A 16,997-nucleotide genomic window follows, 5' to 3' on the forward strand; every position below is an offset into this window, starting at 1 on the left:
CTTTATGGTTACTATCTTTACTAACGCGCCAAAGTGGGAGAAGCGCAACCAGGGATGGCTAACTTAGCAGAGACACACTCCCATCTAGGACTGGAAACTTACGAAAAGACTTACAAATTCAAAAAAAAATTGTTAAAGTTTAAATTGATTTAGTACAACTTGGTTTGAATTAAAAGTTTATAATTTAGAGAGTATTTTATGTGTATTTAAATATCAACATTACCCATTGCTCAAAACACCCGATTTGATGTTGATGTATATTATATTTATTTACGGAATACAATTGTAAAAAATATTTAATAAGCGCTAATGTATATAATAATTATGAGGCAAATGTTACATTTTCTTTTGCTTTCTTCCGGAATGGGGGCGGGGCGGGCTTAATTTTTGTTTTTTTTTTTCCGAAAGTGGAAGAAGTTGAAGGGTGGCGGCGCCGAAGAGGGATGATGGGTCACAAGTTCAGACCGCTGGGGACCATTAAGTTAATACTCCGGCGGACTTAACCGCTCGCTTCGTAGATGAAGATATTTAAAGATACCTTCGTATGCAGTCGGAAATACGTTGATTTGTTGTTGTTGTATAATTACTATCAAAATGCCGTAAATGGAATTCACAATACAAATACAATTGAAGCAGCAAAGTTGTTCATTCAGTGCCGTCGTAGATACATTACAATAATATAATTATTAATTTATCGAAAAAAAAAAACATATATATATATATAAAGAAGACAGACACACACGCTTGCTGTTGTACACATACACATCGGATCTCTAGGTCTACAAACTTACAAATAATATCTATTTATATACGTATCTTTATGGATTTCTTGCCAAACTTGGTTTACGTTGCCTTTGCTGCACATTCTTCAATACGTTTTTTTTATTTGTGTCTAACCGAAATAGATATTTCACCTAAGCGCACGCTTTTCAATAGGGTTAATGGGTATGGGTATGGGTTTGGGTTTGGGTTTGGGTTTGGGATTGGGTTTGTGTTTGGAAACCGGTGTAGATGAAGAGCTCCTTGCTTCGGTTTTTGGCTGGCAGGACGACTTAATCTAATACAACAAATCGGTCTTCTGTGTACCCTCGCTGTACACAACTCCCCCGCCCGGTGTCGCCGTCGGATGATAGTCATCCTCGTCCGCAGCTGAGCCCTTTTTGGAGGCACCTGCTCCTGCTCCCGCTGCCGCTGCATCCGTCGCTAAGTCGTCCTCCTTGATCAGTGATTCGCCGATGCCCACGATGCTGCCGTTCCCGTTGAACAGCAAGCGGCTGCCCGCAGCTCCGGCTGGACTGCTCCCGTTGCTGCTGGGGCTGTGGCTGCCATTGCTGCTCCCGCTGCTGCTGCTCTCGGGCAGGGCGTAGCGGGTGACTCCCAGCTGGAAGAGGTTGTCCATCGGCGAGCCCTTCACGGGCGTGTAGAAGCCCAGAGCCGTGGAGCCTGCAAGGATGCGGATTTCAAAATTAGCGATTTTTCCACTCAAAACGGGCTAATCCTCGAGAGGATTGGGGGTTAGTACAGTAGTAACAAAGGTGGCACCGAGTTGGGGAAATATATATATATATATATATAATCAAGGTGAGGTAAGGTGTTTTGTGGTGGTTTCGGCGGTGGTGGTGCTGTGGGTAAAGGAGGATCTGGTCCGGATCTTCCCAGGCAAATGAAAAATAAACGGAGATGGAAATGGAAATGGAGATGGAGATGAGCTATGGAACTTGAAGGTTTCTGATGACAAGGATGTGCCAACTGGTTTCTGAGTGTGGGTGTGTGTGTGTGTGTGTGTTCTAATCTGGGTTAGTTACCTTAATAGTAATATGAATTGGCGATTAGTTTTGTTTGCCCGGCGGAGCAGGCAGAGCAAGTGCACTGGGTTAGAGGTGTGGCATTTCTGTTTTCGCACTTTATTCGGTTATCGGGGTTATTTGGTCTTTCAGTTTTTCAGTTTTTCAATATTTTTGATTTGATAGTTATTTATTGCGGTTCGGATTCGGCAGCTGCATTTAATCGGTTATTCAGTTTTCGGTTCGGTTTATTTGCCTTTGTTTGTTTATCATAGATATTTTTGGTTTTGGTATACAATAGATATTATTTCAACGCTTTGCTTATGTATTCTGTTACATTTAAATAATATCTGCAAAAAGAAATTAGTATGAACAAAAAAATAGAAATAGAAATAGAACTAGAAGGCAACGCAAACAAAACAAAGCGACAGCGGTGAGTTTAACAAAAGGTTGTTGAAATGAAAACCATGGCAGAAATAGGGGGGTTAATGGCGGGGGCTGTGAGCGTAACTAGCTACAATTTCAAATCGCAAATTGCAATTCAATACGTGTCCCACAATGGCATACCAAACTAAGCTAAACAAAGCAAACATACATAAGCGCATAATACATAACTAACGCAAACTGACACGGGTGCACAAAGATACGTCAAATCAAATGAAAATAGTCACTAACTAAGGTTCTACGATTCGTTTTGGTTTGGTTTACACCTACACTTGTTAGAATTAGTCGGTTTGTGTTTATAATTTACACTTCAGATTGTTGAAATTGGAGGCATACTAGAGTTATTTAACATTTTGTCACATCTTTTAGAACCACTCTTTGGTTCATTTAAAAAGAATTTTTTTTGTTACCCAAAATTAATAGAGTTATTACACCATTTCCGGTATATAACATTAATCTAAAATAAGATCTATAAGCTTGTAAATTGGCACACCTTCACCTTATTGCGGATGAGCGGAAATATTAGAACCAAACCATTTAAGATCTAAATTGGCTTAAATTTGAATAGCTATAGTGGTGAGGGGGTTAAATGGCGATTTCGAGAATTTTAATTTAGATACTATGGAAAGTAGAGACTATAGTTAACTTTGCACACTTGTTTCACTGATTACAGACGGGAGGGGGGCATCAATTTAACAATTAGCTTATTTAGGAACATATTTCTGAGTGGAAATGGCAAGCTCCATCTTTGGAGTAGTCAGCTAGGATACACTAATCGCTTAATCACTCGTTTAGTCATATATTCCAGTTGATCGCAATCCAGAGCTCCGCATAAACGGCGTCAGTGCATCAGGAAGCATGTAGGCATCTATGAATCGATTAATCGTGTGTTTCGAGTGTCCGGTTGCCCCAGTGTTTTTTTTTTTTTTTTTTTTTTTTTTTTTTTTTTGTGTGTTGTGATTCGTGTGTTGGGGTTTGGTGTTTTATTTGTTTTGTGTTCCTGGTTTCCGCATTTGAGTTATTTGTTTTTAGAGTGAGTCGGATAAACACGGGGTTACACTTTACAGTTTATAGCGGCCATCAAGCCAGATATTTGTTTGGGAGCGGATCGGGGGTCACCAAGAGGTATCCAGGGGATGATGGGTGTTCTTTAGCCTAGTTGTAGTAAAACATATATTAAAGCTTGGGCAATGCCTACGTTTCGCTGGCGCTTTCGTTTCGGATCGGAGTTGGAGTTGGTGTTGGAGTTCTGGTATTCTGGTGTTCTGGAGTTTGGACACTAGTGCTTTGCTTTTGGTGGCCATCAGACATAGTAGAGCGTGGTGCCCGGAATGCGTGCCTGGAGCAGGGCCGAGCTGGCATTGGACAAAGCCAGCGACGACGGCAGACTGGGCCGACGACGTCGCTGTTGGGGATCTGGATCTGGAGCTGGACTCTCGCCACAGCCCCGACTCCTGCTGCTTTCGCTTCTTTCATATTTACTCTGCTGATGCTGATGGTGGTGGTGTTGTTGCTGATTCTTATGCTGATGCTGCTCCTTCGACTGGCGCTGATTGCCCAGTGTAAACGATGCTGCCTTCCTGGGTTTGCCGATAGCAGCAGCTGGCAAGGATTTGGGTCCATCATCATGCTGCAGGAAGCAGGCATACTGCGGCTTCAGCAGCACCGATGGCCTGGCCCTACGCAGCGGTTGTGGCTTCGCCGGGAGCTCGGGGCGCTTGCCGATTGAGGGTGGTTCGGTTCTGCTGACAGCGGTGTTGTTGGTGGTGGTGGTTTCCACTTCTGTGACGATTGGGATTGCCAATGCTGGTGCTGCTACTGCAGGTTCTGGCTGCTGCGGCTGCGGCTGCTGTGGCGACTGTGGCAAGATAATACCCCTCCCTAAACTTGGGTAATCTGCAAATATGCGTGGAGGCGAAATTGAAAGCCTTTCAGCCAGAAAAGACCGGTGCACGATTGTTTGCTATTTGGATCACGGTTTTGGGTTTAATAGCGTATTTTTTTTTTTTTTGTTTTTTCTTATCTTTGCTGTGTTTTTTTTTTTTTTTTTTTTTTTTTTTAGGGTAACAGTTCAAGAGCTGTGACATAGCATTATACATATTTGTTCGAGTTGATAAGAGAGCAGTGGAATCAGGGATCGGGGCAGGGGGGGCATTGAAAGGGTGGCTAGCTGAAGGCTGCACCCACCTGATGCGCCTGGTCAGCCGGCGAAACTGAGCGCCCAGGACCAAGCGAACCTTCGACCAGGGGCAGCAGCCGTTGCCCGAGGTCCTGGCGCTACATTTGGGAACTGAGACGGTTACGGAAGTTGAGGCTGGAGCGGAGATTGGAGCGGGCTCAGAAACTGATACGGAGACAGGGTGGTCTGTGGCTCTATCCGCATCTGTAAAGTGCAGAAACCTTGGTTGTTATATACCCCGAGTTCACTGAGGGATTGGAGGCTTGAGTTTGGGTTCTTGGATCTTGGGTCCCATTTCCGCGGGACTCCCTGCTCCTTGACGATTTTACTTATTTGACAGATATGTCCTGCAAAATTTCTATAAATTTTTACCTATTTTAAACAGCTTTTTTTTAGTTCATTTTCACCAAAAAAAAATATAAATAACTCTATTTATTGAACATTATTTGGGACATTTTTCAATGGGTTTAATAGGCTTTTTTCTAAGTTACTCTATGAGTAACGGTTCACATCAATAGGATTACAAACAAATAAATAAATAAAAATTGTCATATAATGAACTAGATTCATTGTAATTTTTTTCAGCGGAATAACCCCTACCACTTGGTATGTAGTTGTTGCCTGCATCTCTACGGCGTTACTATTTGAATTGCTAATAATTGTTGATTTTGGTGTTGGTGTTTTTATTTGCGATCCCCCCTCAAGGCAAACGAAAGTGTTGAACTCAAAAACAAAGAGATCGCGATGAGTGATGGATGAGTGGGTATTAATGATGGTAAACAAAACTCAAGAACACAGCTGGTAAATCAAGATTAAGGACAAGGCAAGTAGTGACAGAGACAGAGATAGAGATAGAGACAGGCATGGTTGACAGAGACAGAGATAGAGATAGAGGTGTATGCAGGCAATTAGGCAGACAGATAGAGACAGCGACAGTGTGAGAGACAGAGACAAAGACAAAGACAAAAAGCCATTCCATTCCATTCGCTTGCTGCATGCCACATACAACATAGAGCACACAGCATACAGCATACAGCATACAAAACAACAACACATGTGCAATATGCACGCTTGGATGGATTTTTGTGGAACCGATATTACTTACCCAACGGTAAATTCCCCAGCATCGTGCCGCCCCCCGCCGCCCCCGCCCTGTGTCCAATTCCGAGTCCATGTCCCGCCGTCGATGTGGGCAGCTCGATGATCTCGTCGACGGTCACATGGTGATGCTGCTGCTGCTGCTGCAGCTCCATCTGGTGCATCTGCTCCAGCTCCAACTGCTGCTGGTGCTGCAACAGGTGCATCTGCTCCGCCAGCAGATGGCCAAACGGATCGGCGTACGGCGGATCCTCGATGACCATCGATGCCTCGGAGGGGTATTCAAACGTCGACGTCAGTGTGTCGTTGAACTGCACGCGGAACTGTGGGAAAATCGAAAGAAATCTGATCAGTGGTTGTTTCAAAAATTACTTTCACTACAATGGATTTCATGGGGGACAGCAGCTGCTAATATGGTTTTAAAACAAAAATTTATCAAAAATTTTCTGCCTAAATAGGCATATTTCTTTCGGTGCCTTACAAGTTTTCATAAAAACATATAATTTTATTAATTAAAATCACTTTGAACCAAGGTATAGAAAATGTTCGCATTTTGAACATGGATATATATTCATATTTATTTCTTTTATAATTTTAAAACTAAATGTGTTGATTAGAATCTTATAAAACGATTGGGAGATAAGGATACGAGTAACTCATCCGAATACTTATTATTTTATTTTAAGATTGGTGATTCTTACAAAATAATTATACAAATGCATTTTTTAGGATCACAAATAGTAAAATAGTAAGTAATTCGGTGAGTTACTTGTTTACTACACCAACACAGCTCAATTTGCTTAAGATTAATCTATGCATTCAGAATGTCTGCTATTTAAAGTTCTGTATTCTACAAAAATCATGCTACTTATTGAGTTTCCTTTTAAGCAAAAAGTATTTTTAATTTGGCAAAAATGTATGACTTGCTGACATTGGTGATAACAAAACCGATATGGTATTCACTTCTAATCTGGCGCCATTGAAAAAAAATGATAATAATTTGGATATGGGAATGGGATTAAAAACAGAAATTAACCCTTTTGAAAGTAAAGAAAATCAATTAGTTAAATAACATTTTAAAATATATAAATGTTATTAGTTTCCGTGTTTTTTTCTTGTTTTTATTATTTTTTTTGACGATCAGTGTATAATTTACATAACCCCCTCAAGATTTACATTTAGCGGTCTCATCAAATATGTAGCCAAAATCAGTTTGCCATAAAATCTCAAGGTTAGACACTATGTTGGATCAAAGCTTTGTTATAAATATATTATATTGTAAACTGATCAATGACAGACGAGACGATCTGTTCGATTTGAATAAGTAATGCATTGGGTGTATGCTTATTTTGGCCACTTTTCAGATGACAATGAAGGCCTTTATCCGTGACATTGGAGTAATTGCAAATAAACTGTTTTAAAAGCAACTCCCATCCACCTGCACTTACTCATCGATGCCTTATCAATGGCGTATCAATGAGTCAACCCCGATGACTGCAGAAATCGGGCTCCTTATCGGAGAACAAACCCCAACAGACCGACGCAATTCGATGTGCTACGATTGAATTGATTTGGAAAACCTGCGCTGCGCTGCGCTGTGGCTGCGGCTGCTGAGGCCAAAGACAATAGTAGTTCCCATATCTGTCATACTGATGGAACGCACCCGAAAAAAACAGGAATAAATAAATAAATTAGCGCCAGGGGAACAAAAGGGAGGCAAATCCCAAAGTAAGGCCAATCTAATGCGGTTTGATTAATAGTCCCTGGACAGGCGGCACGGCACAGTCGATAAATGTTATATAAGGAGGCGAGCATAAATATCGCTTTACATTCCCCTTATCGTGGGTCCCCATTCAGTTTGTTTGACCAGTTTGGACTGGCACTCGAAAACACACTTCCCTCCTTTCCAAAGGGGCAAATAATCTTATCTTATCCTTTTCACACACACCAAACTGAAATTGGAAAAAAGAACCAGTGCTATCTTTTGGTGGCAGCAATAACAAAACGCCCGCCACCTGACTCACACCAGAGTGGTTTGTTTTATGGTGATCGGTAACGGGGAATCGGGAATCGGAAATCGAGAGTTTGGAGTTTGGGTCGAGATGCAGGGGATACCATACCATCCATACATACCGTGGACTCTTTGGGTTTCTGGCGTATGCTGGACTTGCCGTCAATCACAATGTTGGCATTTTCGAACTCTACATCGCACGGCGATGGCGGGCACATGGAGTAGTCGTCATAGTCCGTGTCCGTCGACGTCTCCACCGAGAGATCGCCTAGCAGCACGAAGCCAGGCTCATTTGGCTAAAACGAGAAATGGAAAACATTAATATATGTTATGGGTTGAAGTAAGGTTATAAAAAGTTACATGTGAATATAATGGTATATATATGTATATATTAGTGGTATTTGTTTTGGCTTTTAGTGTCATAGGCTTTTGGTTGAAAAATATCTGTGTGCATAAAACAGAAACAATAATTTGTTTAGGTTGAGTTAAACATTAAAAACTAAATTATTACAAATAGAAATATAATAGGGTTCTTGAATTTAAAAACATATAAGTATTATCATTCATTTTACTAAATTAGATTGTTGTTTGATTGGTATTGTTTCTACAGAAGTACATACATATTTGCTTTAAATTATATTCGCCAATAAAAATATTAAATGTCTTTATCGGAAATGTTTTGTTTGTTTTGGAATAAAATTCAGGGTAATGTACATACCAAACAGCCACTTTAGAAATGTGGTATAATGTGATTAAAGCTATTTAAGATGTTTTCTGCTGGTTCAGATATTATCGGTAAATAAATGGCATGCACGCCTTTATTTAAGTTTAGCTACCTACAGAAGTTTAAGAACGTCCGTCAACTCGCTTGTTGTCGGTGATGCATAACCCGTTTTTTGGACTTAATTGCTTGTCTCCCGATCAATTTTAAACAAGGATCACACCCCTTCCACCGAAAATCTGTCCAGTTTTCAGGTCACATGTGTTCGAAAAGTGAAATTCATGGAAACTCATTCTTAATCAGCGTTATGTTATGGGTCATCTGTGACTCACGGCAGGGGTTCCGAGGTCCAAGAGGTTTTTTCAAGTCCACGTCCCGGTTTTAATTTCAGTTCCCAGTCCCGTTCCATGGCATATATGTACCTCCTTCCTCCATCCTCCTTCTCCTCACCCCTTCTTTTTTGGCCCATTTTTTGTGGCACAAATCGACCCCCAGCCATATGCCATATGCTATATGCCATATAATACACCTATACCGCAGATAATAAAGTTCAAAACGAGATAAAAAAAAGACAAGGCAAAGGCAAAAGCAAAAGCAAAAGCAAACACAGTAAGTAGAAGTGAGCCTCAAAAAAGAATTGACAAAATTGAGTTCAGTGGTAGGAAGAGGGCACAGAGAGAGAAATAGAGGAGAGAGGGAAAAATAGCAACAGAGAGAAGAGAACGGCACAAAGCACAAACAAAACGGGTTTACCAACGGCAAGAAGGCAAGAGGAAAATTCAACCGAACCGAAAGCTGAAGTCTAAAGCTAAGGGAGAGGTATAGAGTATGAAACAGTGGCAGTGGTGTTTGGCTTTTCCAACCGAAAATAATCTTAAATATTGATATTTTAAATAAATTTATAATAAACAAAAAACAAATAAAGAAATTTATTTTAAAAGTTGTAATATTTTCAAAATTTACAGTTTTAGAATCGTCTATAAATGCTTTATTTTTAGAAAATTATTGGTCCTTAAAACAGTAATTGGATTTTTCGAGTTATAATATAAAAAATAAACCTATATATATGGGAGATTTGGAGTAATATAAACAACTATATGTATATATATCTTTAAAAATTCATAAAGAAATATTTAGTCATTTTCAAGTTTTGAGATAAACACAAAATGATTTTAGAATTATTATTGTAATAAATTCAAAACTAATAAGGGCAAACTAAACCAAAAAGCTAACAATGCACCACCAAATTAAGGTAACATCAACGTGGCTGGAGAAGATAAAACAGCTGTGAGGTGTAGACCAATCTCGCATTCCATCCCATCCAATCCCATCAAAACCGGCATCCCTGCTCACCGAGAATAAAGTTCCCCACAGACACATAATATGTCATGTGCACTGTGTACACATATCTGTCCGGATTCGGACTTTTGCTGGCAGCAGGAAGCGCAGAAATAGCTTCTCATGTCCACATGCATGCTTCAAAACTGGTTTCCCACTCTTCCGATCTCGAAAACTGCAGCAAAAGAAGAACCCAAAAGAAGAAGGGACCGAAGACAGAAGACTGCCAGAAGATGAGACTTGCATCTGGCTGGGAACAAAGCAGACTTTGGGAAAGAATATGCAGATATGTGTATATAATTATATATAGTTATGTATATGCATATAGGAGGGGCATCTGCTCATGTCGCACACGATTCGGGGCTATCGATCGGAGAGCTATTCAAGGCGAATTTTAATTGACTCGGAGCAGAAGATCACAGCGAACTATTCCCAGCTGTGATGCAAGCTTCGATCTTTATTAGGGGTTTGCCATTTCCTAAAGCAGTAGCAGTAGCAATACCAGTAGCAGTCATTGATCGAAGATCCCTAATTGATCGGCGATCTTCGCAATGTTAATTAACTGACTGTGCAGTGTAATCTTTGTGAGATACTTATTTATCAAGACTATGATTTTTTCGCCGATAGGCAATAAATGAGTGATTTAACCAACACACACTTATCCGGAATCGTCGAAAACCTATGATTATATTAATTCCTGAAATTAACGGACAAATCCACTTAATTAGCTGTGTAGCTGTTTATTGTATTAAAAGGATTCTGTAATCTGTTTGATAGGACATATTCTATTATACCTTCAATATTCAGAAATCTATGGATCTGCTATCTTATGGAAAGTGATTTGATGTTTTAGTTTACTGAATGGTAGTTTCTTAACACCGATCAGTTATGTTTTCAACATCTAGAGATCTCTCTTATCAAAGGTAATTAAGGAAGAATTAGTCAATCATCAAGTAAACGTCACGTTAATAAACAACGTACTGAGACGTATGACTAATTTCCCAGAAAGGGGAAGTCAAGATATACGTTCTTTCGGAAGAAAGAAAGAGTATCCAAGCTGCGCTTTGTCACTTCTTCACCCGATTCTCTCCACCGTTCTCCGCAGTTTCTCAGTTCCGTTCTCGCCCTGCCTTGTTGAACTTTCGAAATGCGCATGATCGCTGTTCTCTGTGTGCTTTGTTTCATATTTGTTTATACGGCATGGCTGCCGTATGACACAAAAAAAAAAAATAATAACAAAAAAAAAGTACGCGAGAAAGAAACGGAAAATAAACCATAACAACACAAAGATATTGGGGACGGACGAAAGAAAACCAAATTACGATCGGGGAAAAAAATAATTCATGGGGTAATTGTTAAGCATGAATAATCCGCAAGGCTGCCTGCCGATAAGACGATTTGAATGTGACTCTTCCGGGGAAGATTTCGTGGAAAAGGGTGTAGGGTGGGTAAATTGGAGACCCCCGTTCTATGGCCACTCACCTTTGGCAGCTCCCGCTTGCGCCTGTAGATCACAACGTCGCTTTCGATGTAGTCGGGCACCTCCTTGGTGCTCTTGGAGAAGTTGAACACCATCGAGGTGTTCTCCGTGGAATGATGGCTGGAACTGGGTCCCGATCCCCCGCCGCTGCCGCCTGCTCCTCCGGCGCCCTGGCTCTGGTTCCTCAGCTTGCGCAGTGTCCACAGGGGCGAGGCGCTGGCCTCCGTTTCGCTGGTGGCCGCTTCCTTGGTGTTTATCACGGTGTCGAGACTAGTGGTGGGCGAGGATCCCGATCCCGTACCCATTCCGGTGCCGGATCCCGCACCGCCGCCTTCTGTGGCCGTCGACTTCTTCATCTCATTGATGCGATTCTTCTCGATCTCGCGACTCGTTAGCGGCGTGCTACCAGCTCCCTGGCTATTGAATAGCGGCCGGATTACACCAATCTGTTTGGTCACCGCTGGCCCGCTGGATTCGTTGTTGCTCAGCTTTCGTACACTGGAACTGGTACTGGTACTGGTACTGCTACTCCCGCTGGCTACATGCGCGTTCTCCGTCGAGTCAGCGAATGATCGCTGGGCGCCTCCCGCTGCCGCTGCCGTTTCCGTTGGGGGCTTAGGCTTATCGCCTGCCGCCACCGCGCCCATTTTATCGCGTTGCTCATTGTTGTCGCTGCTGTCGCCGCCGTCGTCTTCGTTGTTGTTGTGGCTGTCGTCATCGCCTTCGCCATCGCCTTCATCGCGATCGTTTCGCTCAGTCTCGCTTGGTGCCTCGCTCTGCGGTGTAGACTGCAGCTCCCTTTCCGGCGTCTCTAGATCCTGTAGCTCAATGCGTCGCATCATCACACTCAACGCCGACACGGGCGAATCGGTCTGGCGGGGTATGATGTCTGGATGGGCATGATGTGGGGTCCTTAGCGGCGTGGAGGAGGCAAAACCCATGGTATGCGGCATCGCCGCTGCTGGTTTCTGATCCTTGATGATCGACTTGTAGCTGGCCACCTTGCTGGCCACTCCGCCCACGCCATTCGAACGATGGGCGGCTCGCGGACGCCGATTGGCACTGGCCTCGAACATCTTGAGTGTCTGCTTGACCAGATCCGGTGGCGGCCGTTCGGTGTCATCGATGATGGAGGTTAGGCGCTTGGGCGGCGCCGTATCCGTGCCGCTGTGCAGCCGCTCGCGGGCATTGTGGATCTTGTCCTCGATGGTTACGCAGGTGGGCGAGGTGACAGGTGAGGGGGTGGCCTTGAGAGCGTGTGGTGCTGGTGCTGCGGCAGCGGCGGCGGCATTGGTGATTCTCTGACTGTTCCACGGTGACTTCTCGCAGAGCAGGGCCTCCACGGATCGGGCCCGCTTCATCACCTCGTTGCCGCGCTTGAAGTGACGCGATCGGTTGCCCGAGCCTGCTCCTCCTCCTCCATTGGCTATGACACCTGGTTGGTCTCCATCCGAGGTCAAGGGCGGCGGGTTAACAGCTGATCCTCCATTGGAGGATCCCAGGCTCACGGGACGCTGCTGGCTGCTTGGTTTCGGTGTTGGTTTGGCCCCCAGTATGGGTGGCGGTGTGGATTTGGCACGCACTTGACTGACCACCTCCGGCTCCTCCACTTCCACCTCGTCGTCATCCCGGTCCAGCAAAGTGTTAAGGCTGGTGGAGCGCTGGAGGCGTTGCTTGCTACTCTGCTGGCGGGACTCGCGGAGCGCGAGGCTCAGATAGCGGCAGCGCAGCTTTGACACAATGCCGGGCCCGTAGCTCAGGTCCTCGCCAGTGTCGAGTGAATCTGGAACGGGGTTTGGAGCATCCACATCTCCGGTGGCCACCGATCCGCTGCCAATTTTGCCCGCTAGATGTCGGTGCTGGCCATTTTGTTTGGTTGTTTTCTTCATCTCTTGCATGGCGACCATTGTCGGTTTTACCGTTACCTTCGTGGGTGACAGTTGTTGTTGCTGCTGTTGTAGTTGTTGCTGCTGTTGTTGCTGAATGATGAACTTGTTGCTTTGCAATTTATCGGAAATGCTTTTGGTCTTGCAGCTCTTGCTATCGATGGTGGTCTCTTTCGCTGAAGGCTCGCCCTCAGCAACGCTCTGTCCCGGTTTGCATTTCGTTTTCAAATGGTGTTGGTTTGGGCTTGAATTTTGATTTGCTGACGACGACGACGACGCTGCTCCAATTGTGCCAGATTCAACTTCAACACACCGGCTACTCACCACAGCCGGCGGGTCGGGTTCGCTCTCCCTCTCCTTCTCTGTTTCGCCGCTCTCGTTTGGTATCTCCGTCTCTTTCTCTTGACTTCTTGTGTTGAGTCGTAAACTCGATCGCTGCTTTGGTATGGGTGTTACGGTTGTTGCTGTTGCCGCTTCGGGCGAAAGGGAGACGGCAACAGCAGAGTGATGACCTCCAGTGGAGTTGGAATTGGTATTGGAAATAGAAGATTTCTCAGACTTTTCCTCAGAAGCGTTCATATTTCTCTTTTGACTAGTGCTACTGATTGTAGCCGGTTCCATTGGGGGTTCTGGGGGAAAGTCAGAAAACAAAACACAATTATTTAAAAAGCAATGCAATGTTTTGTTACCTTCCCGCAGTCTGACAACTCTGGTGGCTATCGATAAACAAATATCGATACTGCGGCGGCCAATTTGAAAGTTTTCCATTAATTGAAAACGTAACAGTTGGCAAAACGAATTAAAAACACTTATGTTACTCATGGGTAGTTAAATGCCAGCTGAGCAATTGCAAATTGCATAACTCACAGCAAGTCTTTTAAATACTTTCAATGTGTTTTGCAAAAGAATTGATTTCTTTTTTTAAATGTTTTAAATTAGTTAACTATGTCTTGCTCATAATACCAAATCTCGAATTTCGGATCAATACTTTCGCAGATATAGGCTTCGAAAGTAGCGCTCTTTAGGCCATTTAGCCTGAAGCTAAAATACTTTTTTTACTTTATGAATATGAAAACTAAGCTTTTAGAATCGTTTTAATTTTACCTATGTATTTGAAAATTTTGTTTTAAAAAATTAAAAAGTTTGCAAAACATGCAAATTTTGTTTACAGTTTTCTTAAACGAGAATTTGTAAGTATTGAACTAAGCAAACTGTATCTGTGACTTTAAACAAAAAGTAAAAATCGATTTAATACAAAAAATTATTAAAAAGAGGTCCTTGTTTTCTATTTGAAACCCCTTAAAAACCTTCAGTTTTCAATATCAGACATTTACATATCTTACAAATTTCTTTACATTTCATTCTTATAAATATTTTTATTATTTAAAAAATTACAACTCACGATTGTATAGGAATATGAATGCTCTTATTCAAAATGCTTTTAAAGAAATACTTGTCTTAAAAACACCTCTAATTTGCAAGTAGAGTGAAAGTATTCCAGTCGTCTAACCGCCACTCACCTGTGATTGTACCTGAAGCGGCGGTGGCTTCCGCCGAAGCCAAAGCCCCACAACTGCCATCGGTGGGCGAGGTGATGGACGCCGCCTGGGTTCGGGCCACGTTCGTTTTCCGGCGCTGGATGAGGTCCTTTTTCCACTGCGGCATATCCGGCAGGAATCCGGAAGTGGGCGACATCTCAGCTGCAACTCCAGGCCCAGATCCCGTAGGTCCAGCTCCTCCGGCTGCCGATCCTGCTGCCACATCCGTGAGTAAATGCAACGAGGGCCGCTTCTGTGACTCCATTATCCCCGTCTGCAAGAGGCATTATTCGGAGCATTAGTGCTTGTCAGCCGTATCCGTAATCCCCTTTTTAAAGTGCCATCAGCCCTACATCTCGACCCAAAGACCAAGTCCGGCGAACTGACTACCTCGAAGCTGGTGCCGATTGCAAATGCCCGATGCCCAAGCTCCTCTACAAAGCGAAGAGGCGAGCATTGCCGACCCAAAAGATTGGCCAACCATGGAAATCTCAGCCAATTGAAACTAACTCATGATTCCCTATTTATATGACCATGCCATATTTTCAAAATATTTATTTAAAGGTATTTCTGGTTTAAAGGAGAGTTAATGCACTTTTGGAAAACAATTAAATATTTTTTAATGAAGCAAATAGGCTTTATAAAAGAATGCATTCTTTATCAAGTGGTTTCATTTTTTTTTTACTATTACTTTTTTCACAATTGTTTAAAAAGGGATAAGGGTAAAAACTATCATTTACATATCTTACAAATTTCTTAAATTTAAATTCATAATGGAAAAAATAGCCACTGAAAATACTTTTAGACTGGTTTATTCTTATCAAATACATTTTTTAAAAGAAAAGAAACAAAAAACTGCTTGCCTTATTCCAATACATTACATAATAATAAATTATCAAATAAATGGATAAAATTCGAAAGGCCCGTTTAAAATGATTATTTATTTTATAACAATTTTAGCGATTTTTAAATAAATTTAAATTTTAGGATGTATCAATAATTTTTAAAAGTTTACAAAATTCCATTGAAAACAAATATTTTGGCCTTAGTTTTGTCAACGATTCTAAGGACTATTTAGACATTTGGGTTTAAATCACATAGAAAGGGTTTTTTTTAATTTAAAACTGGAGTTTTGGGTGGTAACATTTATATTTGAAAATTTTTAGGAATCTTTAAAAACGCTGTAAATAAAATCAGGGTTTGAAAAATTTAATCAAAACTTGATTTCTGGATGTTAGGTGATCCAAAATTCGTGGTGTCCAGGGCTTTTAGAGTTTTATTTTTCTTAATTGGATTAACTGCTGTTTTTACAGCCCGACAGCACAACAAAACGTAAAACAAAGGTAAGAAGCAAAGAAACCCCAATATTTTTCCAGCATAAATATGCTAAACTGCCATAATGAGCGGAAAATGCGATAAAACCGAATCGAAAGAGAAGCGGGGAAACCGAACTGAACGATTCTTCTTATTGTTTCGCTGAAATTGATTGCATGGCTAGAAATGTTATTGTTGGAATTGTTTTTGTTTCTTCAGCTTTGCTTTTGCATACGCGATAAAAATTATTATTTTTAATTCCTCATATCATATCACTGCCGGTGTGTGTGTGTGTGTATGCATTTCCACGACTCCGACTGAGAAAGTGTGAGTGTATGCAGGGGTGGGTGAAAAGGGGGAGCGATAAAAAGGGGCTGCAAAATGCAGACGAAGCATAAAATAAACAACCGACGACGCGCTATCGATTTTTACGGCAAGCTGGAAGAACTCTGATACGATACACACAGAACAAAAATACGGGAGGCTATGCCAAATTAAAAATTAAAGAAACTAACAGAAACGATTGGAAGATGAAGAGCCGGGTTTTGTTTATTTACACAGGAACACCAACACGAGTGAAAACACACATATGCACTTAAACACACTGTCCCGTTAGTTGTTGGCCTTTTTGTTTTTCTCGCGTTTTCATGGCAACCTTATTCTGAATTCCTTACTTTTGAAACGCTGCAGTGATGCTGGCTCAAAAGCGGTGGTTGGTTTTGTTTTCAGATTTTCGCTTATCTGTGAGTTTTCCCCCGCCTTTGACACTTTTTTTTCCAAAATCGCTCTTTTCGCTCTTCTAGCTTCGCGCACTTTCCAAACTGCACTTTCCCGACTGCAACTCGAACTCGGGGGCGTGGGAGCACTCGCTGCGCCTCAAAAGTGCATCTTTTGCAGCCGAATCAGCGGAAAAATCTACATTAAGTTAAGCCGCGTTTCCAATACACAAATACCGCCTATCGATTGTGCGCGCTATCGAGCGGACCATCGATAGGGGTCGGCAGAGTTGCCAGTCCGGCTCTGTCCCGCAAAATTTAGCGATTTTAAATTTTTACATGCAAAATATTTTACTTTTATGTTATTTAGAACAAAATGTTTATTTTAAAAATATTAATAACTAGGTTCTGTGTTTTTGAAATGCAGCTGAAAAAAAAAAACAATATTTTTATGATTTGCTAACTATTTATTTGTTTTGTACGACTTT

At 42.1% G+C, this 16,997-nt stretch overlaps 1 protein-coding gene across 5 annotated transcripts; it reads right to left on the reverse strand.

The window, feature by feature from the left end:
• Window positions 1-243: 243 nt before the first annotated feature.
• LOC128264074 (uncharacterized) lies at window positions 244-16,758 on the reverse strand. 5 transcript variants are annotated; one of them, XR_008268649.1, is made up of 8 exons: window positions 16,468-16,758; window positions 14,462-14,753; window positions 11,058-13,570; window positions 7,639-7,812; window positions 5,513-5,828; window positions 3,427-4,124; window positions 1,806-2,134; window positions 1,304-1,443 (listed from the first exon to the last, which is right to left on the reverse strand). XR_008268649.1 is itself a non-coding variant. In XM_052999382.1 (6 exons), exons 2-6 carry the CDS (start codon window positions 14,742-14,744, stop codon window positions 1,058-1,060), a joined length of 3,672 nt encoding a protein of 1,223 aa, XP_052855342.1. In that variant the 5' UTR covers window positions 14,745-14,753; window positions 16,468-16,756; the 3' UTR covers window positions 244-1,057. The 5 variants fall into 5 exon arrangements, 1 of the variants encoding a protein (XP_052855342.1); XR_008268651.1 differs by having other exon boundaries at window positions 3,711-4,124; window positions 16,468-16,757; XR_008268650.1 differs by lacking the exon at window positions 1,806-2,134 and having other exon boundaries at window positions 1,303-1,443.
• Between the last annotated feature and the right edge of the window lie 239 nt (window positions 16,759-16,997).

The sequence above is a fragment of the Drosophila gunungcola genome, unplaced genomic scaffold (genome assembly GCF_025200985.1).
Source record: "Drosophila gunungcola strain Sukarami unplaced genomic scaffold, Dgunungcola_SK_2 000057F, whole genome shotgun sequence".
Taxonomy (NCBI): Eukaryota; Metazoa; Arthropoda; class Insecta; order Diptera; family Drosophilidae; genus Drosophila; species Drosophila gunungcola.

Bases quoted from the DNA above. Each gene is read 5' to 3' on its own strand.
- LOC128264074 (XM_052999382.1), bottom strand. From the start codon at position 14,744: ATGGAGTCACAGAAGCGGCCCTCGTTGCATTTACTCACGGATGTGGCA. The intron at 5,829-7,638 runs GTATGTATGGAT...ATTTTCCCACAG, and splicing joins AGAAACCCAAAGAGTCCACG to TTCCGCGTGCAGTTCAACGA. The intron at 1,444-5,512 runs GTAAGTAATATC...GCATCCTTGCAG, and splicing joins GCTGGGGAATTTACCGTTGG to GCTCCACGGCTCTGGGCTTC.